The sequence below is a fragment of the Protopterus annectens genome, chromosome 1.part0 (assembly GCF_019279795.1).
Source record: "Protopterus annectens isolate FY-2018-M chromosome 1.part0, PAN1.0, whole genome shotgun sequence".
Lineage (NCBI taxonomy): Eukaryota > Metazoa > Chordata > Ceratodontiformes > Protopteridae > Protopterus > Protopterus annectens.
The window spans coordinates 861,019,277-861,045,683 of NC_056725.1; the positions used below are offsets into that span (position 1 = coordinate 861,019,277).

A 26,407-nucleotide genomic window follows, 5' to 3' on the forward strand; every position below is an offset into this window, starting at 1 on the left:
AATACTATGGTGATGTGATATAAAAATGAGATTTTTTTAAATCAAAACCTAACAACTAATATTAAATTTAAAAACATATAAATAATGTTATTGAAAATAAAAAATAAAAACATAAAAAAATATAAAAATAAGTGTACACAATTAAATTACCCAATTGAAAACACAAAAGTAAGGCTATACAATTCAGTCTTACCTTACAGGAGCATGGTTACAGCAGACTGGTAATGTTACCCAAGCACTGCAAATCTCTTTGTTTAATCTATTTTCCAGCATTCATCTCTCTTGCACAGCCCTCTGGCATTTCTTGTGCATTTCTACTCATCTTGGGTCACTCCAAACCCCTTCAGGTTTTTCTTTGGATTTTCTACTGGATTTGCCATTAGGGTGTTGATCTGGGTCATTCCAAACTGAACCCATTAATTCTTGTTGAACTGTGAAATTCTCCCCCATTTCAGCTTTCTAACCCGGTCATTGAGAAGTTTTATCAAACATCTCAGCTTCTATTTGGAGGTGTTCCAGCACACCTCCAAAAGGGCTAAATTTAGAAATATATTCAAAATCCTCAACTTGAAAAGCATGACTAAAGCCAGCCAGCTGAAGAAAAGCAAGCATGCGCTACCACCCACCATGCTTCACCGTGGCAGCAAAGTTCTTTTAGTGATACAAAACCAACAGCATAAGCCAAACATACCTCTTTCATGTAGTTCAGGTAGCAGTTCCAACCTTGGTCTGGCGCCACCATCTTGGAATTATGGCCAAAAGTTCAACCTTGGTCCTTGTTGATTGTCAGAAAAAGGCCTTCACCCTTGCTGGCTGTCGGGGGCAATCTGTCTCTCATCTTCTTCTTTTCAAGTGCTCGTGAGCTGCATCTCGGCTTCAGCCCCTCCTCTCTGGCTGGCCTCGCGCTGAATTACTGGCTCGAGGTGCTCGACATAAATCATACTCCATCCATCCTCCAGATCCTAGACCAGATGGGAGACCCTGCAGCCAGAATAAAGAAGGAATCCTAATAGAGAATGTAAATAGTACTTGGGAAATCTCACAGAAGTCTTCTCGGTAGAGAAGAAGAAGGATGGAGGGCAAAAAATGAAAAGAACTCCACTAAGAGGGGAACATGGAAGGGATGATGGAGGGTGGGGAAAAAATGTTGTCTTGTCTATAACCATTCATTCTTGCTATGGAACATAACATCCCTAGCAAATCTTCTAAATGCTGTGGCTCATCAACTCTTTCTGGTGAACACACCATGGGTAATCAACTCTCTAAAAACCTGTCCAAATCAACTTATGTATTAATGAAGAACTGTGGTATGTGGAATCTCCTGCATTCCATGGCAGCACAAACTGATAACCATGGGAAGTTGGGCCTTGGTATGTAGTAGCCGCATAAAAAATAGCCATGGTGACCTTTTGTCCTTGGAAAGCTTTAGAAGTAGCTGCTGCAGCATGTGATGAGTCAAGTTTATGAGCCTATATTAATTTACCTTGGTTCTAGAAGACCTTGTTTACCTACTGACCTGTTTAGGAAAAGTTGATCTGATTTTCATTTGTCAGTTGAAAAGTTACTGTAAGTTAAGCTGGGAACGATGATCTTTTCTAAATGTCTTGGTTCTAAGCCTGTAAAGTGGTTCGGGAAAAACACAGGATCTAACTCTGACATTCTCAGTTCCTCTGAAGTTGAAGTAGGAAGGAAGGAAAATTGTTAATAAGAGCAACCCTGATTCAAGTTCTAGCGAGGAAGATTAGGGGTAGAGGGAAACCCGTAGTAGAATCTATCTGACAATTGGAAATGTGCTTCTAGGTGAAAAGGTAGCCAGGAATAAAGAAAGAACCCTAGGTCTGCCCTGATGAGGGGGCAAAATAGCAAAGCTAAAAAGGGTTAAAAGCCTCATAGGAATCAAATCTCCTCACTGGGGGCTGGAAGCTGTGAAGGGGGAAAAGAAGTTGGTTGCTAAATGAGAATTAGATTTGTTTTCCGACGGGGCCTTATGAAATGTGAAATTGCAGCTAACAGACTCTCATTGGTGCAACAGCGCTTATGACATGGAAGAGTTTCAGTGGTTCCCAAAATGTTGGGTACAGGGTACTTGCCTCTTGAGAATAGCGTTTTGTAGCACTGGCGTAAGTCCAGAAGGTCTCTGCGACTCAACTTATGACAAAGGATTTTGCGCTGGGGAGATTGGAGCCCTGCTGGCTACAAAAACTGCCCACTACTAGCGTTTAAGTTTTCTGGAGAGGTGTAAGGGATGAGGCAGCCCACCGATTGCAGGAAGGGGAGGAATAATAGTCAGCAAGAGTAAAGTTGCGCTGGAGAAGGATGGCGTGCAGGCAGGAAGAGAGTTTGTCGAGCGGTGCAGGAGGAATGAGGAGGAATTGCAAGGGAAAGTGGTAGCTTGAAAGTCCAAGGACAGATGAGAAAGGGAAAGGCGGTACACGTAAGGGAGCCTTTGATCATTTTGCTGCAGCTGGCGCTGGAAGGGAATGCCGGGAAGTGAGAGCAGAGAAAATTGCTGCCAATGATGTTGAAGGGAGTTGCAAAATGGTGCGCTACAAGGTTGGCCCCATGTAATGCAGCTTGGTCATGGGGGATGCCCGGAGGAAGACCACCTCATTAGGATGTGGAGTGCAAACTCTGTTGAAGCAATAGATTTGGACCTCCAGGGATGTGGCCATGAATCAGATACCGCCCTTGGTTGATTGCCCCTGTTCAGAGACCACATGAATTGCCAGCTCAGAGGACCTGGTTGGCTTGCTTTGTTCATGTACCACACTCCTACGTGTCTGTTTGCAATGCATGAACCCGGTAGGAAGAGAGTCCTGAAGAGCCTGCCAGCAAGAGGGGGCCCTCCCACCTCGATGTGTTGGATGTAATGGGATGGTGTTCCATGATGAGGTTTGTCCCTGCCTTGGACCGTTCTGCCTGATAATACCCAGTAACGAGAGGTCGCCAAGCCCTCATCCTTAGAGGATGGCATCAGGAGAACAAATGGTCTGCCGAGGGGGACTGTTGTGAGACCATCCACCATGCTTGGTGCTTCTTACGCCGCAAAAGATCATAATCTGCTCTCATGGGAGAACAAAGGGTGACCAACAAGTGAAAAAGAAGCCACATGAAAAGAACATGTAGAACCATCCAAGGACAACCTGGCTGCTTGCATGCATGCATGCTAGAGTTTGAGACAGCATGGGCAAAATTTTTTGATGCTAATTGAGACCACTGGGGCTGTAACTGTGAAAACACCCCTCTCTGGACAGGGGAGGAAACATGCTGTGCAGAGTGGTATTTAAATTTAGACAAACCTGGCTTGAATTTTTAGATGCGACAAAAAGACTTACAGGCTCATAATCACTAACACCTGTGTGGGGTGGTAGTCTATAAGTATTTGCTCATTGTATTAAGGTGATCTCTGGTGGTGGACAGACTGAGGCCAGTCGTGATGAGATTTTTTCTAAATTTATTGTGATACACAGCCAGGAGTGTGCTACTGCACTTTGAGTGTAAACACCCCTGAAAGTGGGGTGGTGAGGGGTCAGTGAGGAGAAATGATGGGTAGATATAAAAAGCCTGACAGTGGTAAATCCCCTGGGCAGGTGTGTAAAACACATGGTTGCATCCACAGCTCAAAGGTGGCATCTCCAAAAGCCTGATCTCTGAAGGGCATTGTAGACTGCAGCGTGAGAATCCAGAACTTCGTTCTGGAACGCTCTGTCAGTAGTCTGCTGAGATCCAGAATGGGTCTCCTGGTAACTGATCTTGGTACAAAATCCCCTTGAAGTAAATTCGGACTGCAAAGGGAACCCAGAACTGTTGCTATCCCGCCCCTTTCTTGGTTGCTGTTTGTTTAGACTTTGTCTCCCCTTAGATTTTTTGGAGGCGTCTGGTAGGGTAGCTTTGATCGTGTGGGGGGTCTGCTGGGATTTGGGTAGTCTGATATCTTACAAACCCTTGAGATGTTGAACTTGATAGGCTGTTGGATGCTGTCTTACTTCTGATCCTCCAGGGTGGGACCTTAAGGGTGTTCCAGGGATGCTGGAAGGGTTTCTCATAAAGTGTTGCTGCCCCTCTCTTGTGTGCCCTGTCTCGGTGTATGCGTTGGTGTGTTCCCTCCTCTGCCTCTCGACCTCCCACTCACGCCCCCGACCTGGCAAGGGTCCCTGAGTTCAGGACATCAGAGAACTCTTCTCACCTTAGGATGGTCTGCTAGGATACAAAAAATGGACTCTATGGCATCTCCCCTCTTGCCCCCTGATGGACACCTGGTGAGGAGACTGGTTCATCACATGATCTCTGAACTTACAACCATCACCTGGGATGTCTGACCCCAGCGCTCTGGGGAAGGAGATTACACTCCCACATCCAAAGCGTGCCTCCCTTAGACCCTCTCCTGTGCTCACACCTCTTGCTATCAGCTCTTTACTGGGAAGGCCACAAGCCTCCTTGTGTTACCAAAGGATTGAAGAGTGAAAGGCGCCGAGCTGAGGGAGCTGGCCACAGTCAGCCTGTGGAAAGCCGTATCTCAGCTTATTTCAGGAGCCTCTCTGAAGGCGGATAAACCTCTGGCTGTAATATGCATATGAAAATGAGCCTCATGGGACTGCATGGAAAAGTTCGCTGAAGAGAACATCCGCTTCCCATATCTGTCCATCGTCCTGGACTCCTTGTTAGGGGGATGGACAGATGAAGAAGTTTCAGCCAACTCCTTCTTTGTGGCCGCTGCTACCACCATGGCATCAACGGGGACACCTTTGGTTTGTCCTGCAGTACAGTAATGAATATGGCAGGTCTTCTAGGGGTCGGTTCCACTGTGTCTGGAGCCATCCATGCCTTCCGAGCCACCACAGACATCAGTGGGCCGAAAGGCGGAGACACCCAGGAGGTGTACGGTCGGGATCCAAACGCGTCCAGGAATACAGACTCATCCTCGGAAGGGCTTAGGGTAGTCCAGTTTCCCCTCTGCCTAAGCATCTCAAGGATGTCTGAGAAGGACACATCTTCAGAGGGGGGATCTTGGGGACCCTTCCTACTCCTCTAAGTCGGTATCCGATGTGACAGACTCGGGGGAGTCAACATGTTTCCTCTTGCATTTCCTCTTGCGAGGTGGCTCCTCTGAATGATCAAGGGAGGCCTCTGAAGAGGAGAATACACCCAAAGGGGTGTCCTGGAGTGCTGGATCCCCACGCTTGGGGTCTGGAAGAGGGGCAGAGGCTGACGCAGGCACCCTAGGGGGAGGAGCCGATGGGGTAGATCGTGGGTCTGACTCAGGGGCCAGTACACTCATCACCTTGAAGGCGTCCCTGCCCGGATGCAGAGAGGCTCCGGCTCCGAAGAAACCAGAAGTCCTCCCTGCACTGAGGGGGATGGCTCCGAGGCAGATGTGGGAGCAGAGGTCATCTGAGCCGAAGCCCCGAGGGGGAGAGCAGGGTCAGATAAGGGTCCAATGCCACTCGCCCCCTCGGAGCTGATGAGGGAGTCTTGGTGCCCAGATCCCTCCAGGGAAGATACCATGGAAGGAATCGGAGCCGACGACGGAACCGAAAGAGAGGGTATCGGCGCTGATGGTTCCACTACTCGAAGCGCAATGAACTCCGGCTCCGAGCTCATAGGATGAGTCGGAGGAGGAATATCTACAGCTGTGGACGGAGCCTACTCCCGATGAGAGGGCTGGACAACATTTTGGCTAGGGCCTGCGATTTTAACAGCCTAATGACCACTCTTTCCAAGTCATTGTCCGAAAGTCTAGAGGACCGAGAAGAGTGGGATAAGCGATGACTACTCTCCGATTAGAGCAGGGGCGATTTCGGAGCCGAAAGTATCGACTCCAAGGAAGGTGACCTGGATCTTTTCCGACTCTCAGCCAGCTCCGAAGAACATGTCGGAGCTGACTGGGAGGGAGGGACATCAGTTCCAGCCGGAGCTGAGATAGACTGTGTGGCTTTACCCAACAACGGCTCCGAACTGGAAGCCGACGGTTTAGGTGGCCTAGAAGATTTCACGGGCTGAGCCTTCGCCGGTGAATCTTGAGGTTTAAGCAAACCCCTCAGGATCAATTTATTTTTGTGCTCCTGCAGGACTCTTGGACTGAAAGCAAGGCAGATCGAGCAAGAATCCTGCAGGTGCACGGCGCCAAGACAATAAACACAAGAAGTGTGACCATCTGTCAGAGACATCTTCTGACAGCATGAGTCACACTTCTTGAATCCGGACGGTTTAGGATCCTTGGACATCCTGGAGGAAAACCAAGGACAAGAACACACACAGAAAGGTTAAAGTAACCAACCAGTAAAATTTTACATACTACAGTTACCACAACCAACTACAAGCACTACTACAACAAAAACTAAAGATAACTATCACTAAACACTAACAGTGATTAATAAAATAATTTTTTTTTTGGAAGGAGATAGAGAGAAAGGTTAACCTCTAACTTAAATGGAAAACCTTTCTGAGGAAAGGGAGAGAAGGGGGGGGGGGCTCTCTAACTTAAACAAGTTTCTTGGGGAAAGTAAACGGATCTAGAAAAGAAACTAGCTACAATACAATAGTCTAATCTAACGACTAATTCTACACTAAAAACTACAGTTTTGACAAGAAAAATACAATAATAATAAAGTTTTATACGACCTGATCCAGTATAACAACCTCGCAGCTGAAGTGGCAAACGAGATCTGGGTATGTAGCGCCAGGCATCATGGGATATAGGGGGGCCTCGAGCCAGTAAGCAGCTCTCGAGCTTTTGAAGATGGCCGAGTCGGAGCCGAGGGTTGGCTCCGAACCCAACCAGCAAGAATGAAGGCAAGATAGACAACTTAACATCACATTTTCCACATACTTTTGGGAGACTTGATGTATTGTTTTGCAAATTTTAGCTGGCCTCGGATCTTTTTCTGTGTAAGAAAAGACTTCTGGCTTGCAACCCTATTCCATATTCCAGACATATGACGAATATGGGAGACTGTTGTCACATGTAGTACACATTCAGTACTTGCCAGAAAGTCCTGCAGCTTCTTCAGTGTTGCTCTAGGTCTCTTGGTAGCCTCCCTGACCATTTTTTGTCTTGTCTTTTCATCAATTTTGGAGGGGCGTCCAGTTCTTTGCAACGTCACTGTTGTCCCATAGTTTCTCCACTTTTTGATGACTGTCTTCACCGTATTCCATGGTATATCCAATGCTGTGGAAATTTGTTTGTACCCTTCTCCTGACTGATACCTTTCAGCAATGAGATCCATTTGATATTTTGAAAGTGTTCTGCGAACCATGGTTTTTGCTGTAGGAGGCAACTGAGTAAATGTCAGGAAAATCCTACTAGGACAGCTGAACTTTATTTGGGGTTAATCAGAGTCTCTTTAATTGATGGCAGGTGTGTACCCAAGAAAAATGAACGTTGTAATTAAATCAAAAGCTGCTTCAACAAAGTATTAGTTTAAGGGTGTGCACACTTATGTAGTACATTTTTTACTGTAACAGATTTGTTTGTTTTTCAGTTGAATTGTACAAGTTATAGGTCACATTAAAGGTGGGGAAAAGTTTTGAAATGATTTATTGTGGTCTTATTTTTTTATATCACAAAAACCTGGCATTTTAACAGGGGTGTGTAAACTTTTTATATAACTGTACATGCATATGCATTATACCTCTCAACCTCTTAGAGCAAGATATCTGGACAAAGCCATAAATAAAAGTGGGACAAAGGCCCCAAATAGGGACAATTTTTAAATATTGCTCTTACAAACTTATAAAATTGATAGAATAACAGTTTTTGCATTAGCATGAATTTTCTAAAGCTTTTGAAGTCTGAAACTCAAATATCTGTCATTATTTTCTAACTTCAGTCTTTAATGATTTGCCAATAATTTGCCAGAAAAAACAGAATTTTATGAAAAAATGGACCAAAAATATTAGGCAAAATCTGGACATTCTGTAAAAATCTGTACAGTTGAGAAGTATAATATGCATACACATACATACATATATATATATATATATATATTTATGTCACATGACTGAGTTTTCAGAAACTCGAAATTCATAAGCTCGAGACCATATGAACGAGTTTCCGAAAAGTCAAAATTAAAAAAAAAAAAACAAATGTAAGTTTTTGCAGGGGGACAAGCCCTACTGCACATCTAATGAGGAGGGTTCACCCACAAGACCCCCTGCAAATTATATATAATAACGTTGAGATTTCACTACAGTGGGAAAAGGGTACATTCCCAGTTAAAGTACTTTTTTGTAGACTGCAGTAGAGTGGGGATTGGGGAATTTTTCCCTTTTCCCCCACTATATTGTGATCTTGGAGCTGATATATATATATATATATATATATAATTTACAGGGGGTGTGAGGGAGTGCTTGCAAGCAGTAGACTTTTTTCTTTTTTTTTTTTAATACTTTAGAGTTTTTGGAAACTCAAGCATATGGTCCCGACCATACAAATTTCGAGTATCCAAAAACTGATCTATCTATATCCGTCTCTCTCTCTCGATATATATATATATATATATATATATATATATATATATATATATATATATATATATATATATATATATATACACATACATACATACACACATGGGCGCTCGTAAATACACACACACTTACAATCTGTATGTCAGTTAACAGAATCACATTTGGTTACATCAAATGCATACCAAATAAATATGGCTAAAATCTTACTTAGTTAACAACACGTATGCTTGAAACAACATTCAGTCAATGGTATAACAGTTACACATTCTACAAGACACATTTAGAAAACTGAAAAAAAAATACATTACTATTCCAGAGTGGCTACGCCATTTTCCATTCCTCTAATGTAGGGGCACTGCTCCCCACATCCATGCTTACTACATATGTACTGTGGGTATGGGGAACACAGCCATCGCACACATTGGGAACAATCACCATTCAAAGGCACTTAAAATTATTTATATATTTTTAAATTTTTCCAAATGTGTTTCATCCAACAGCTGTAACTACAGCACAGTTGAGTAAATGACGTTTCAACCAAATTAATATTCCACTAAATGAGCTTTCGACTACTGAGTATTTCTAAAATATATATAAAATTAATTATGATTTAATGAAACCCAACTCAGTTAACCACGGGGACAGGCTTTAACATGGTGGGGGGGCACGTCTTGATCTCCCCACTTCTTGCACTCCATAAGATGGATTTTAATGCATCGGGTTTGATGACCTGAACCTTTAAGAAACTCATGACACTCATGTATACACAAACACACTCACATACATAAAACTAAAAGAAAAAAGTTCAAAAGCTTATCTAAAAGTATAAAGGCTATGAGATGGTTCCTGTGTTCCAAGATTTCATTCACTCAGACTTCACTTACTTACTGTGTGTGACCTCAAGGAAGTCACTTAACCCAGAGACTGCTTGGGGGAAACAGGGGTAGGCTCCTTAAAGATCTCCTGGCCCACAAGCTAGTAACTGACTGTAATTACACAACAGGAAGGAACACTACCAAGACAGTCAAGTGTGTGTGTGTGTGTGTGTGTGTGTGTGTGTGTGTGTGTGTGTGTGTGTGTGTGTGTGTGTGTGTGTGTGTGTGTGTGTTTATATACACATACATACACATGACTGGAAAAAAGGGAAGACGTTTAAAAAAATATGAGCATACAATCAATGCATTTGGTGGTGTATAACAAAGTTATACTGACTCAAAAGTCAAACATTTTGTTATCCCTTTGTAACTTACCTTTCCCTTGGGAATTCTTCCTGCCACTTCTTTTCCACTAGCCATTATTGTACCTAACAGTACCGAAGATGCTACCACACTAGAAAACAAAATACATCACAGGGCATGGGGTAAAAATTAAAAAAGTTTAAAAAAAAACCAAAAATTTTTTTGTAAACTAGGGCTCACAAGCAACTGTATACAATGTATATATAAACCAAGGTTTCGGTCTGACAAAACAGTGTGCAGCACAGGCTAATTTTAACCATATAAAAGCAACAATAGCAGACAAGGCACCTACACTTGTCTGCTGTATGCTGTATATTCAATTCATTTTTATTCAAAATCTTAACATAGCTGCAACTCTTTTTTGTGAATGAAAGTTGACAGAACCGATTCAGAACACTGATCATATTTTGGATTAATTAACAAAAATACATGTGACATGGGTTCAAAGGGATATGACAAGAAACAACTGTATCAACCTGCCAAACATTAATGTATGCATGTAACACAAAAGATGGAACTAGATACTTAACAAAAAAAGCTGTAACCAGAGCCCCTCTCACCTACACCAGTGATGTTCATTTGGTCTGTGATCTGATGAGGAAGAACTGGACGATATTAATGACAGATGAGAGGTTAAAATCTGTCCTGGGTATGGAGCCGAATTTTACATTTAAGAATAAAAAGTGAAGAGAAGCCTTTGCTATAGAAAGCAGCAGATTGTTACCACCAGTTTTTACAGCACCCAGCCCTATGGGAAGTACAAGGCCTGTGAATATACAGGTACTAGTACAAGTTTTGTCCACCCTGTTACAAAAAGGAGTTTTTATTTTAGGGTGCATATGGGTTGCACTACTAAGAATTTAATTTATTTGACGAGCTGTGCTTCCTGTCCCTGCTTTTGTGTGGGGATAACTAATCACTCCTTTAGAGAGCGAATATTGCAACATCAGTATAGCATTAACAAAAGAGATCACACTAATCATTGGCGAAGCACAATGCAATAAATGGTATGATGCATGTATTTAAATTTTGTGTGTTACAGGTTTTGTTTGAAGATTTGCATGGAGGGGATATTAACAGGATAGAACAGGCAAAAGCCAGATGGATAATTTTGTTACAGGATGACAAAGATCCTGGTTTAAAGGGAGTGGTGTCTTTAAAGCCAGTTTTGAGGGCTAGAGGGTTGTGTCATTGATTATTTTAGATCTCTTAAATGGAACTGTATTTTTAAAAGTCGTACTGGGAGTAACTGATTTAATATATTAATTGTTTAAATTAATTGAGTGATTACGTTTTCCCCCTGTTTATACTGGCTTTTACACTGTTGTTTTATGGTCAGAAGAAGTATCACATTCAATGTGAAAGTGCTTACCGAACTATTAAATTTATCTGTTTTACCAAAGCCGTGTTTGACTGATCCTTCATTTTTTATTGAAACTGTTACACACAAGAGGTGGGAATAATACATTTTTAATGTAATGACGCCTTCTATATTATCTTTAATCGTTAATGGTCTCACAGATATATACAGAAAAGAAAGAGTAGTCAACTATATTAAAAATGTAGAGTGCAAATAGTTGTGCTACAGGAGACACACTGGAAAAGAGTGAACATGTGAATGTGATAAAGAAAGGTTTTTAGTACAGTTATTCATCGGAATTATCTAGGACAAAGGAAAAGAGAAGTACCTATATTAATTGCAAGAGGAGCGCCAATAGTGATAAAAAAGGATAAAAAAATAATAAATGTAGATTTGTAGTACTAAGGGGCTACTGGCAAGGGAGGTGGATTACATTGTCATGTATTTATATTCTACCTAAAACTGCTATAATGGAGCTTAGGAAGACTCTGGTAGAATCAGCAGGGAATATTACTTATAGGTGGTGACTAGAATTTGATTTGCAGCAGTGAAGATGCGTCTGGGAGCCCAGAAGGGAAGATATTTATGAAAATATTTGGCATGAAAAATGTGAATTCAGTAGACGGAATTCAGAGTGAATTTACATATGCCCCAAGATACAAAAACTGGGCTAGGCTAAACAGGAACTTACATTTTACATATTTGAAAGTTCTGATATGCATCCAATAACTATTTCAAATCATGCACCAATAATAACTAAAATAAAAATGCAGGGTAATGAAATAAAAAAGAGAAACTGGTGCTTTCCCATTTATCTGTTGAAAAGAGAGGAATTTAAAGAATGGGTAGTGGAACTTATTCGGGAGTTATTACAGAAGACAGACATTTCTTCTGAAAATATAGCTAGGGAATGGAGTAAAATTAAAGTGGAGTTTAAAAATAGGGTGGAAATAAAAAAAAAAAAAAAAAGGGAGAGATATGGTTAAGAAGTAACAAGAATTATTTAGAGGGACTGACAAATGTTGAAGTATTGCAAAACATGGAGAATCTCACAGAACAAGGAGAGCAGCAACTGCAGAATGCTAAACAGAAACTAAGGGATTACCTCGATAATATGCCAGGAAACCCACTACTAGGAAATCTTACTAATCCAAATGGAAGAGGTTTTCTGTTTGGCATCTTTCTCGTAACCTGGATCCACTTTCTGTAGATGTTCCTTTGGTTCTCTCTTGTCTGTGTGAATTGCTCAATGTTGGGTTGGCATATTCTGTTAAAACTCACTAGTCAGTTATTTCTGCTTCTCTGCCTGTAGCATCCCCTTTAACCTCTAGACTTGAGGCTAAACAATTTCTTAAAGGTGTCCTTCATATCAAACCTCCCAGGAAGCCTGGCCCTCCTTCCTGGGACCTTAATTTTGTTTTGGAGAAATTGACTCAGGCTCCTTTTGAGCCTACAGCTTCAGTTTCCTTGCAGCATTATTCTTGGAAGACTGTTTTTTGTTGGCCCTTACTTCTTCCAGATGGGTGTCTGAGCTTCAAGCCCTTATGGCTCTTCCCCCCTTTTTAGTTTTCCATAAGGACAGGGTGCCCCTTCATACTAATCCTTATTTTATGCCCAAAGTGGTGAATGAGTTGTCTCTTAGTCTATTCATTTGCCCACTTTTTTCCCTTCTATGCAATCTGCTAATGAGAAGGTTTTGTACAGTTTGGATGTGCATACATAAACAACTCAGATTTTATTTGGATAAGACCAAAGCTTTTCGCAAATCAGATCAGTTTTTTGTTTCCTTTCAGCCTAGATCTTTATTACTGGTTATTGAAATGACAGGAGGCCCTGCTTCCTTTAGAGAGCCGAAGGAAGCCCCTATCCCACATCTGAAGCATCTGTGAACAGCTCCTGAGAGGGGAGTGGAGGTTGAAAAGAGAGCCCTGAATTGAGGGACAACTGCTGAATTCACCAATGAATTCCCAGCTTAAGGCATGAAAGAAGAGGGACTATGAAATCTAGAGGAGAGGATGACAGTGCTGAAGCCAAACTGATTTTAGAAACCACTGACACTTTCTAATGTGGAGTTTGGCTAGAGACAGTATTGGGGGGGGGGGCTATGAAACCTAGAGCTCTTACAAATTCCCTGGCTGTAACTGAGGACAGAGAAAGAATGATTTCAAAGAAGGCAATGAGAGTTAAGGGCTTGGAAGGAGGCAAGGTTGCCATCATTAGAATAGTCTAGATCCTGCATCCCAGAAACACATGACTCTGTGAAGGAGTCAGGAAAGACTTTTGGAAATTATATAGTGAACTCCAGGCTTTGCAGGAGGGAAATGGCAAAATGAAGATGCTGCAGCAGAATCTCTGGAGAGGTTGCCTGAAAAAGCAATCACAGGAAGGAGGCATTTGGTGAATTCCCTTGGAGCAGTAGAAAGGCCAAAGGGCAAAGCATAGAACTGAAAATGCCAGGAAGTAACAGTAATGTAAAAACATTGTGAAAAAGGGATGAATAGGGATATGAAGATAAGCATCCTTGAGGTCCAAAGAAACTAGAAAAGCCTGAGAAAGCAGCAGAGGAAACAAAGTCTGACGGGACAACATCCAAAAGGAAGGGACCTTCAGAAAGGTGTTTAGATGAGAGAGATCCATAACGGGTCTCCAAGTGTCCTCTTTCCTGGGGACATAGAACATTCTGGAATAAAACTCCTTCCCCCTTTGAGAAACTGGAACTGCCTGAATAGTTCTCTGAGTCAAGAGACCCTGAAGCCCCTCCAGAAGAAAGGGTAATTATTACTGAGGGGGCTGAGGAATGCCCATGAAAGGGGAAGAGATTTCCATACCATGGAATACCCTTGGCAAATGATGGAAAGAACCCAGGAATCTTGAGTGATCATTAACTAAATAGGAAGAGGCAGGGAAAGATGAACAGATAGAGAAATGTGGCTGTAGTACACGATAGTCAGACAGCACTTGGTTTGTCAGGAAAGAGAGATTTCAGAGCTACAGGAGTTTGGATAGCCTTAGCAGGGGAAGCTCTTCTACCACCCTTCTTACCTGTCCGACAGGAGGGCGAGATTGCCTACAAACAAAGGACAGCTTATTAGGGTAATTCCTTTGGAATTCAGGTACAGGAGAAACAAAGATATGTTTTAAATCTTGTAAAGCCTTACCCCTTTTCTGTAGGGACTTGAACAAGTCAGCAACAGCAGCACCAGACAAATGCTTATTATCTAGAGTTGCAGCCATCATTTCAGCCTTAAAATTATCAGGCAAAGGTTGAAGCCAAAGTCAGGAATATCTCCTGAGCAGAGAGCCAAAAGCAGCAGCCCTAGAGGAGAGGAATCTGCTGCATCATAACTGCATTTAAAAGAGTGGCAAACCACCTGAGAAGAAGTCCCTAAACAAGGGGAAAGCAGAAGTCTTCCCCTCAGAGTCAGGGAGGTCAGAAATAACCTGAGAAGACTGAGATAGAAGAGCCAAAATATATCTCATCATATGGGTCTGACAATTGACAGCGTTAAAAGCAAGGGCAGCTGGGGTATAAACCTTACCCAGTATTTCATAGTTCAACTGTCTGTAGAAAGCAGTAAAACTCTGACTTGTTAGATGCCACAGACACCACAAAGAGGTCAGCTGATGGGCACTTACAAAGGGACTTGCAATCATCAGGCACCTTATAAAATATATCAAGTTTTTTGAGAGCAGGGGTCTGACATGCAGAAGAAAAGGCATCCAACAAGGCAGCCAGGACAGGAGGAACAGAAGATGGTCTAGAAGAGTCCACTTGCAAATGCTCTTAATGTCTCTTCTGAACCTCAGACACCTGGTCACAATCTCATTTGAAAAATTCCATCATTCTGCAAACTGTGTTCCCAAAGGAAATCTCAAAAGGAGAGCCAGGACTAGTAGACTCCTCTTCCTCAGAACAGTCAAAAGGAGAAGGAATCTGGGAAGAACAGGTAAGGGATTCCTCATCTGAATCTTCCTCCTTTTCAGAGGAATCGTGTTCCCTAGGCCTATTAAGAGGAATAGAAGACCAAGGTGGGGCTGGAAGAGAAACTCCTCGATGAGGCTTTAAAGCCAAGGGCACTAAACAAACCTTGAGTGAAATTCTGCCATTCGCTCTGAGGGTCCTTAGGAGCAGAAGAAACATGTTTGTTTTTTGCTTCTTCTTTAAAGGGATATCAGCCTTGTAAAATGTACAAGGTTCAGACCTGTATGACACTCTGTAATAGTAGTTAGTATCTCTTCCCTAACCAAAATCTGAGGAACACCCCTAGGCCCTTCAGTAACAATTTGACATGGTTCCACCTGAACATCCAAAGTGGATGTCTGCAAAGCCTCCAGGGATGTGTGTGAAGCTGGATCCATGCCAGCCTCTGAAGTGGTTGCAGCAGAGAAATCCAACCCAGGAGCCAGGTGATCTTCCAGGCTTTTACTAACTTGCACTGCCGAAGAATCAGACCAAGCTTTGTTGGACTTTTTCTTCACAGACAGCTGACGCTTGCAAAGGGAACTTACTTCCATAGCATCTTCTGCCAAAAACATAAGATATTGACTTTCTAAATAAATGGCCATAGAGGAAAGTAGACTATGCAGGGTCTTTGGAATAAAAGCCTGGTAAATAGAACAGGATGTATGGTCATGGGAAGCAACTAGACAAAATAAATACTGCTAGTGATGGTCTTTATCAGGAATCTGTCTCTTGCACTGATATTTACCCATTCTGGATGACATGAACCTCGCAAGCAATAAAATCAAAGAAAAAAAAAAGCCCCCAGTGGGACACTTACCTGAAAAGGGGTTGGTGAACCAGCATACAAAGCAAGTGCTCAGACTGACAACTGAAGATGGTGTTTGGATTGGCAGCGAAGAAGTTCTAAGAATGGTACATCTGGACGTCACCTTTATGCCCTATGCTATATGTGGGGGAGCATACCTGTGATGTATGGCATACCCTTAGCAACCTAATGGCTTTGGTATACTGGCTGGATGTTGGGCCACCCTCAGCAGGGGATCCCTATTACAAAGAATACTGCAACAGTGAAATGGAAGGACATCACTGATGATCCAGAGGGAAGGAAAATGTAAGAAAATACCATTGTTGTTGGTGGGTCTTGATGCACAGAAACCATTTGACAGAGTAAGCTGGGACTTTATGAGCAGGGCAATGGAAGCATTTGCATTCCCTCATAGAAATATAAGGTTGATCAGGAGAGTACATGAGGGATCGGAGGCAAAACTTAAAGTGGGTGGGTTCCTCTCTGACAATTTTTGTTTGAGCAGAGGAACCAGGCAGGGGTGTCCTCTTTCCCCTTTGTTATTTGCATTATATTTAGAACCATTAGCAAAGAAAATAACAGACTCAGAAATTCAAGGATATAATTGGTATGGTAGTCAAGAAAAACGCTGGCTTTATTTGAAGATGATATTATTTTATACCTGATAAAACCAGAATAGGCCATTTCAGTGTTGTGGAACATTTTGAGGCAATTTCAAATCTTTTCGGAATACAAAATTAATGAAGCTAAAACAAACGGAATAGCTGTAAATTATGTACCCACACAGGAAATGATTTAGCAATAACCATATTTATGGGGACATGATAAAATGACATACTTAGGAGTATGGATTAAAAAGGATTCTGGTGTGGCAGCTAAGGCTATGTGTGAATAGAATAAACAAAAATGTACACAAAACTGGCAATTCTGTTATATGGACAGCAAGATATAAGCAGTTGCAATGTTTCTAGTCCCTTTATTTTTTACACACAGGCCAGGTACATTTTTATTATCCAGAGGAGGACTTGTAGATAGCAATTAATAAAGAGCTGAAGGATTTTATCTGGTAGATGAAGATGGCAAGAGTCAAGTGGGATACAATGATTCTTCCAATAGAACAAGGCAGTTTGGCATTACCCGCTTTGAAGGGTTAATTCAGAGCTACACAGTTAAGGCTCCTATACATAGCATAAGCTGAAACCTATAATTCAAAGTGGAAAGGGATGATGATAAAATGGGGGAAGCTCAAGAAACAAGAAGAGACTGGAATTTTGGATGTAGATCCTTAAGCAGAACAACTATAACCATACAGAACATTACATTTATAAAGTAGCATAAAGTATTCTAAGAACTAAGCCAACAAGGGAATGGAGAAAGGAGACTCTACAGATAGGGATGACTGCAATTAGGGATACAGACAATAGGCAAGAAGGGGCTAGAATTTATTGGAGAAAGCTGGCAAAAGAAAAAAGGTACTGGGAGCAAATAATTAGAGAGGGAAAGGTAATACATTCTTGGCCGTTTTCCTTCCTAGCTGGACTGCAAGCTAGCAACTGTCTTCCTTATCAAGGATTAATATCAGAGTATAGACAAAGAAACGTTAGGGGGATCCTAAGCGAAAGACCAGTACTGGTAGAGTTTTTAACAGAATCTGGAAAAATAGATGTTGTTAAAAAGGAATAATTAGTGCAGCATACAAAATACACTGAATGATAACTATAAACCAATCACAGAAGGTTAGAAAGGATTGAGAAGAGAGACTGGATAAGCAATTCACAAAGAAACAATGGGGGATATGTGTATGTCTCTCAAATATGCAACAAAGTTTAGAAGATTTAGGATCAGGATCTTTACTTAGAAGTGTTTATATAGGTATTTGTATACCTCAAGTGGACTCCAAAGAATTTTTCCTCAGGTAGACAGCAAATGTTGGAAGTGTGACAGGGAAGAAAGAGGTACTTGGGAATATATTTTCAGGGAGTATAATGAGTTGGCAGACATTAAAGATTCCCTGCAGACTGCTATGTCAGAGATACTGGGTGAGCAATTGGGTGCAACTAAGGAAATGACTTTTTTGACCTATGATACACAATCGGAACTGCCCGGACATAGTAAGGCTTGGACATAGTAAGAATCTTGCCTTCCTGATCACTGCAGGTTAAAGTTTCCTTAACAGATGGTCCAAACAAAGTGGAACAGTCAAAGGAGACATTAGTGAATGACGCCTTAAAGAGTTCCGCAAACCGACAAAAATGAAGCCAGGCATACCTTTGGATAGCAATGCCAGTACCTGCCACATGACAGGTGGCCTTCGCAGTATTGGAGATCAGCCACATCAAAGCACTGGCTAAAGAAGGAAGATAAGTAAGATAGAATACAACCCCCCCCCATTTGGTATGTCCCTCTCAAGACATCTGCAACAACTGGAAATGCCGTAGAAATACCTCACTAAAGGAATCACAGGCCTAAAGCAGATGCCCTATGCTGACCATCTAAAAAAACTCCAGCTATACTCTGTCACATATCGTCTACTCAGAGGCGATCTCTGCTTAATAAACAAGGCCATGTCAAACCCAGAGTTGTTGGACATGCTACACTTAAAGAAATTCCAATCCCTCAGAGCCACACGCTTCAGGGATCTAAACCTTGTCATCACAATGACCAAAACATGCTGGAGGGATAGGTTCCTGACCCAGAGACTCCCCAGACTCTGGAATACACTCCCCATACATGTCAAGCAGAGCGCCTCTTTGGCACTCTTCAAAAGGAACCTTAATGATTGGATGGGAGACAGGAAATTCACCCCGAGGATCATGTCAGTCACCCTGCTAGACAGGGCTCCAGGGAAGTAAATATTGTAGGAAGAAATAGCCAGGGAGTTGTTATGGCTAGGCTTGTATAGACCCTAGGGACGATAGCCTAGTACCAACCTATGAACCTAAGAGTGGACAGCCTCAGAGAGATTAACTTGAGGCTCTCTGGAGACAACAACTCTGACAGGGAAGTGGTAAGCTCCAAAACCAAATCCCTCTGAAGCCAGATGAAGTGGGTCAAGCAATTAGTTGGTCTCAGACCAAAACTAGCAAAACATTCAAGAATTACAACAGGAACTGTTGAAGAAGTTCTTATATATTTATTAAAAAGTTAGTATTTATTATACTGTTATTATACTGTTAAAACGTTTTAACGGATATACAAACAAACATAATACCGAAGATTCTCACTTCATGAAGTGTTCTTTTATTTGTTTTGTTTTGTTTGTTTGTTCAGACCAAAACTAGCTGAGGCAAACACACACTTTCCAAAATGGTCAATTGCCTGGAACTCCTTGTTCGGCGGATGGACCGAGGAGCTTTCCTCAGCTAGATCCTTCTTAGTAGCAGCGGCCACCACAATAGCAATGACAGGGATCCCTTTGCTCCAAAAAGACCTATATTTAGGAGGACTAAGGAACTTATTTGCGTTCTTGGGCACAGGTTCCAAGCCCTGCTGGTGATAAGGTCCACAAGCTCATCAGCAGGGAGGGAATCCAGGTAGAAGATGGGCCCATCCCAAATGCCTTTAGGAACACGGACTCCTCCGAAGACAAGATGGGAAAGACCATCTGCCTCTCTATTTGAGAACTTCCAGGATGTCCCTGAAGGAAACCTCCTCAGACAGAAGTCCGGGGGACCATCTCCCTCTTCAAAATCCGTGTCCTCTGTGAGGGACTCTCTAGGGGAGTCCAAGTGCCTCTTCTTACATGTTCTCTTCCAAGGGGGTTCCTCCATGGTGGGGTCAGGGGAGGACTCAAAAGAGATGGGTACCCCAAGTGGGGCAGTGCCCATTTAACGGCGCGTGCAGGAGGGCTGACCCTGGATGGGTGATGAGGCCTCAGCTCCCAACCCCAAGAAAGGCTGGGGAGGACCTTGAGAAGAAGGAGAGGTAACTACCATACTGGAGAAGGTCCTCTTTAGGACCCAGAAGGCCGACAGACTGGACAAAGTCCGCCCATCCCCAGCAGCCGGGGACACCTGGGAAGGGAGAAGAGACGCTGATGCCCCCAAACAATATTGGCCCTGAGCTGTCCAAGCGCCGAAGCCCCCCAAGGGAAGGGAGATGGCCAACAAATCTGGATCCAAACCCATCCCCCTGGGAACTCGCACAGACCCCTTGGAGATGAGGCCCACCGTGGTCTGCGAGGTGTGGAACAGAGCCAACCAGGGACCCTGACGGCATTAAGAAGGGTGGGATACCAGAGACCATTGGCCTCTCACTAGAAATCTCCTGGTTCTGACATTCCAAAGCCTGTTGGACTGGAAGAGGACAGTGGTGACCAGTGGATGGGGAGGTTCCCCTATCCACATTGGCAGGGCATGGCAGCAAGCCCAACTCAATTTGGGCCTTGAGGAAACTCCTCATCATCCTGTCCATGTTCAAGGGAAGGAGACTTCTGGAGAATCTGGACGAAGCTGAAGAGTGGCCAGATCTTGCTTGGGATCCAACCTTGGATCCCACAGCCCTATGGCCCCAAGAAGGAGATTGGCTCCTACAACTCAGATCCAAGCTCCTGGAGGACTGAGAAGGGGGACCCTCAATGACAATGGGATCCGACAGAACTGTCAGATCTGACAACCTGGTAGGATCTGAAGGTTTGGAGGGTGTACTGGATGGATCCAGGGACAGCTTGCTCCTACTCAGATCTGAAGGCCTCCATTCTGCTGAGGCCGTGGTTCTGACACAGTCTGATCCGAAGCTCTTATAACGGTGGACCTTGGATCCGAAGCCGAACAGGCTGGGCTTGGATCCAGAGATCTGCGATCTGAGAACCTCAGCTTTTTTGGAAGAGAAGAAGAAGAAGAGGGCCCCCCCCCCGAGGGCTCCTGTAAGGGCTTGGATGGGGAGTCTAAGAGCAGAGGACCAATTTGAGCCAATCCTTTCAGTAAAAGCTTGTTGCGGTGCTCTACGAGGACCCTGGGATTCAATGCAGCTCAAATGTTGCATTCAACCTCCAGGTGTGATGACCCTAAACAACACAGGCACTCCTCGTGTGAGTTGGATCATGGCATCTTGCATGAGGAGCAACTTTTAAACTCTGAAGGCGTTTTAGCCACCCTAATGGAAAAAACACACACAGCCATAAAAACTCTCTCACTAAGAAGAAAGCAAGGATAGAGAGATTTTTTTTGTAGAAACTACTTTAAGAAAGGAAATGGCACAAACTGCCAAGCACCGGAAAGGGGGGAGGGGAAACCTAACTAAACCAAAACGTTCTAAACGGGAGGGGAGGTAATACAATTAAACTAGAAATAAACAAGTTAAGGATATAAAGGTATCTTAAAAAGAGCGGAAAACCAAGAAATAAGAACACATATCTGAAAACTGCTAAGCTTGAGGCTGGGCCACATCTGAAGCGTTTCAGCAGCAAATGAGATCTGAGGGTTAAAAGGTAGCAAGAGATTATGGAAAGGGGAGGAGCTTGAGCTCTGGATCTGTCTGAGAAGTTGCCGGCTTGGATCCAAGACCCATCTGTGATGAATAATGACACGGATAGCATCTAATCCTATAATGCAAAGTGGAAAGGGATGATAATGAAACAGGGTGGAAGCTCAAGAAACAAGGAGAGACTGGGATTTTGGATGCAGATCCTTAAGGAGAACAACAATAACCATAAAGAATATTATATTTATAAAGTAACAAAGTATTCTAAGCACTAAGCCAGCACAGGAATGGAGAAAGGAGATTCTACCAATAGGGATGACTGCAATTAGGGACACAGACAACAGGCAAGAGGGGGCTGGAATCTACTGGAGAAAACTGGCAAAAGAACCACAGTACTGAGAGCAAATAATTAGAGAGGGAAAAATAATAAATTCTTGGCCTTTTCCCTTTCTATTTGGACTGCAGGCTGGAGATTGCCTTCCCTATCAAGGATTGATATCAGAGTATAGACAAAGAGAAGGAAATAGGGGGTCCTAAGCAAAAGACCAGCACTGGTAGAGTTTTTAGTAGAATCAGGAAAATAAGCTGCTGTTAAAAAGGAATAATTAGTAGAGCATACAAAATATACTGCACGATAACTATAAATTAATCATATGATGATCAGCTTTAACAATTGGCTTAATGTCTGGTGTCATTCAAAGGGGATCCAGTGTCTGTCTGCCTGGGATGACATGCTTGACAAGCCACGCTGCTTCAAAGCCAGGACGGCTTGCACCTGTCACCCCTGGGATTCCGGATATTGGCTAAGGCTCTTGCCACCCCCATAGTGCCTTTTTTAGGCAAGGCTCAAATTCTAAACCTACCACCCTAGAAAACAAAAATGGGAAGAAACTGAGGGTAATGCTGCTCAATGCCAGAAGTCTAAATCTCAAAATGCGGCCCTTCTCAGTATGGAGAACATCGATGTCTGTGCTGTAACTGAAACCTGGTTCAAGGCTCCTGAGAGCACCCCGGCACTATTAGGTTTTACCTCATATCATGCTCCGCCCCAAAACCCGGACCACACCACAAAAGGAGGGGTGTATCCATATTCATAAAGGATACTCACACCTCCAGGTTGGTGGCAACGCACTAAGAAACCATCCAGGTGCAACTAACCATAGGCAAAACTGCTCTACAAATTGTAGCATGCTACAGGCCACCCTCTCAAACTCAGGAACCCCACACAGCCTTCCTGAAAACACTGGAGGGTATAAATGTATCTCCAAACACCATCATATTGGGTGACTTCAACTACCCGAATATAGACTGGGAACATTACTCAAGCCCAAACTTTCTAGCCCAACGGTTCCTGGAGTTCATAAATTAAATGCCATGGAACAGCTAGTCACTGTTCCCACAAGAGGAGAAAATATACTAGATCTCATTGTCACAAACATGGGGACAAAATGCTCCACACCGAAGTATATCCCTCATTGGTGAGATCTGATCATAAACTAATCTCACTGGAAATCCACATCCCGCCCCACCCCAAACAAAAGACCATAGTGAAGAACTTCTCTAAAGCAAACTTCACACTACTCAAGACTGGTGTGGTATTCTTCAAGGCCCCTGAGCCAGAGGAAACCACAACCCAAGCTGCGGAAGCCCTTACAAATGCCTTCTATGAACACCTCCAGGACTGCATGGATCAGGCAATCCCAAATAAAACCAAGACTCTTTCCACAAAGGGCAAACGTCCAGTCTGGTGGACCCCAGCCATTAACAAACTTTACAATAAGAGGAGAAAGCTATTACATGATAGAACAAAATCCATAAAAGGGAAGTCACCCCTGATCATTATTAGTAAAAATACGAGCACTCATAAAATCAACTAAGGCCAATTTTGAGAGAAAAATTGCCATGGATTCAAAGGACAATCATAAGGCCTTTTCAGCTATGTTAGGAACCTGGGTGGAAACTCCCAGATATGCTCAGAATTAGTCCAAAATGATACAAAAATCACTGAACCCACAGACATTGCCAACATACTGGCAGACAGGTTCAGTGCAAACTTCACCCCTCTCCCCTAAAGGAGAGATAACTATCCCAGCCGAGTGTAGCCTCCCGGACATCTCAAATGCAGGTGAAAGCTGCTCTCTAAAGGTAAAACACAGCAGCAATGGGACCGGATGGTGTCCCCGGCTGTGTGCTACATGAGCTAAATGAGGAATTAAACCCGCACATAAGGCAGCTGTTTAATCTCAGCCTTACCACAGGATAATGCCCAAAGGTGGCGTGTGACAAGCTGTGGTCCCACTCCACAAAGGCGGCACCTCTACGGACCCTGGTAATTACCGCCCCATAAGCTAACAAGTCTAGTCTGCAAAGCTATGGAGAGGATCATAATGGAGCTCATAAACAAAGATATAGGGACTTGCAGACATTGGACCCGACCCAGTTTGGCTTTGTCAAGGGAAGATCATGCCTTTTGAACTTGGTCGACTTCTTCAAACAGTCACCAAGGCCATTGATGAGGGAAAGGCAGTCCATACAGCCTACCTTGACCTTGCAAAGGCTTTCACAATACCCCACTCGGGTATTGTAGAAAACTTACCAGCTTAAATGTAAACCCATATGTCACAAGATGGGTTGCAAAAGGACAGAACCCACAGGGTTAGAGTTGCTGGCGCTGTGTCAGACTCCAAGCCGGTCACAAGTGGTGTCCCACAGGGCTCGGTCCTTGGCCCCTATTGTTTGGCATCTACTTCTCAGAAGTACAGGCCAACATGGGAGGACTTTGACAAAGTTTGCAGACGACTGCAAACTGGGCGCATAGTGGAAAGTGCATCGGACACGGATATCCTTCAGAAGGGACTCACGGAAACAGATAGCTGGTGCCAGAGCCATGGCCTGAAGTTAAACGCCAAAAATGTATAGTCATACCCTTCGAAAAACAAGGTAACCCCAAGCTACCATATAGGTGGCAATCCACTAAGCACAGAAGAGGTTATCAGGGACCTGGGGACCCAGGTTGACAGTGGCCTTTCTTTGACACTCACATTGCTAAAGTGGTTAGAAAGACCTTCTACATTGCCCACCTGATCATGAAGGGATTCACATCCAGATCTAGTGAGGTCATTGTTCCCCTGTACTCTTCACTTATCAGACCAATGATAGAGTACAATGCCCCATTCGGGATGTATCTCACCCGACATCTGCAGCAATTGGAGAGACCCCAAAAGTTCCTCACCAAAAGGATAAAGGGACTCCAAAATCTGTCATATGCTGCCAGATTGAAGAAACTCCAGCTCTATTCAGTCGCACGCAGGTGACATGTGCCTGACATACAAGGCCATGTCCAACCCAGAATTAATGGACATGCTCCACCTCAAAAAATCCAAATCCACCAAAACCACTAGAGCAAGCGACTTAAACCTTAGCACGGATATAAATAGGACGTGCTGGAGGGATAGATTTATCACTCAGAGACTCCCTATGCTGTGGAATAAAATCCCGGTCCATGTGAGGCAGAGCACCTCGCTGACTCTGTTCAAGAGAAATCTAGACCTGTGGATGGGAGATCGTAGGTTTACCCCGGGAATCATCTCTGTGTCACTGCTGGACAGAGGCACAACAAACTAATGGGCACAGTATTTTTTCATATAAGGGGTGCGTAAGCCACAAAAATTTGGGCTAGGCTTATAAATGCCTTAGGGCAGATAGCCTAGTATAAACCTATGAACCTATGAACCTATGAGGTTAGCAAGGATTGGGAAGAGAGACTGGATAAGTAATTCACAAAGAAACAATGGGGGAATATGTGTATGTCTCCCAAATATGCAACAAAGTTAGAAGATTTAGGATCTTTGCTTGGAAGTGTTTAGATAGGTATTTGTATACCTCAAGTGGACTCCAAAGAATTTTTCCTCAGGCAGACAGCAAATGTTGGAGGTTTGGCAAGGAAGAAACAGGTAATTGGGAACATATTTTCTGGGAGTGTAATAAGTTGGCAGACTTTAAAGATTATCTGCACACTACTCTGTCAGAGATCCTGGGTGAGCAAATTGGTGTAACTAAAGAAATAACTTCTGAGGTATGATACAGAATCGGAACTGCCCGGACATATTAAGGCCTTGCACAGTCTAATTATGGTGGCTACCAAAAAAGCAATTACTAGAAAATGGAAAAAGTGTAAACCTATTGTACTAGAAGTAGTGACTACAGTAACAGAGATAAAACAACTGGAACTGGGATCTTTAGAAAAGGGTAGCACCAAACTACATGCAAAAAAATGGGAACTGTGGGAACAACACATGCAGAAACCAGGTTTAAAAGAAGGCAGGATTTGAATGACAATGACTGGATAGATAGATTATAAGTGATGTATAATGTTTGCAACTAAAATTATGTCAATATGGATTTTGTTTTCATTTATATAAATGAATGATTGCATATGTAATAATTTAATAAAGATGTTTCTTTTTTAAAAAAATAAAAAATGCTGTGGTAAAGAACTTGCTTGTTAACTGAAATTATACTGCAGGTAACTTTTTATAATTGTTTTGTTACGCAAATTTTTTTTTTTGCTCTTTTTAGGAAATTTCCATCATTTTACCACTTCCATGGTGATCAGAATACAATTTCCTTTTCAACTACGCATTTCTCAAGGCTCACTATATGCGAATATGAATTATACCATTTTCATTCATTTCTCATCATCATCGAGACAAACTTGCTGAGACAACTGTATTTCCATATTTTCGCCCACGGCAGCACAACAGGCATTAACACCAATTTTATGGATTAAAGTGAAGTAATACAACAGTAGCACTGAAAGGTACAATGTGGGGCATTGAACAACTTTCAATAAGCTAATTAATGAGACAGATATTAATGTGAACTGCCAGAATTTAGGACAGAAATGTAGGCCTAGTTGGAATGCCAGTTCCCATATAATCAAGGTTACCCTGCATGGTTGTCAATAGTGAATGCCTCCTTACTTTATATACCAATGTGGTGGTGCATGTGATAACCCCTTAGAATCCTAGTCATTAACACTGCTCTGAATGCCTTTATTCAAAATTGGGTGCCGTCATCTCCTTCATTCTGATGTGCTTGCTCAGTATGGTCCAGTTTCAGGTTCTGTGCATACTTACTTACACTATATG

At 42.9% G+C, this 26,407-nt stretch overlaps 1 protein-coding gene across 1 annotated transcript in view; it reads right to left on the bottom strand.

Annotated features, from left to right (window-relative positions):
• The window catches only part of TTC13 (tetratricopeptide repeat domain 13), a gene marked incomplete in the record, with an annotated part of 1,979,199 nt that overhangs the window by 160,309 nt on the left and 1,792,483 nt on the right, over positions 1–26,407 (bottom strand). Inside the window, 1 exon segment of the mRNA XM_044063689.1 lies at positions 9,720–9,798. Coding sequence (XP_043919624.1) covers positions 9,720–9,798 — 79 coding nt within the window.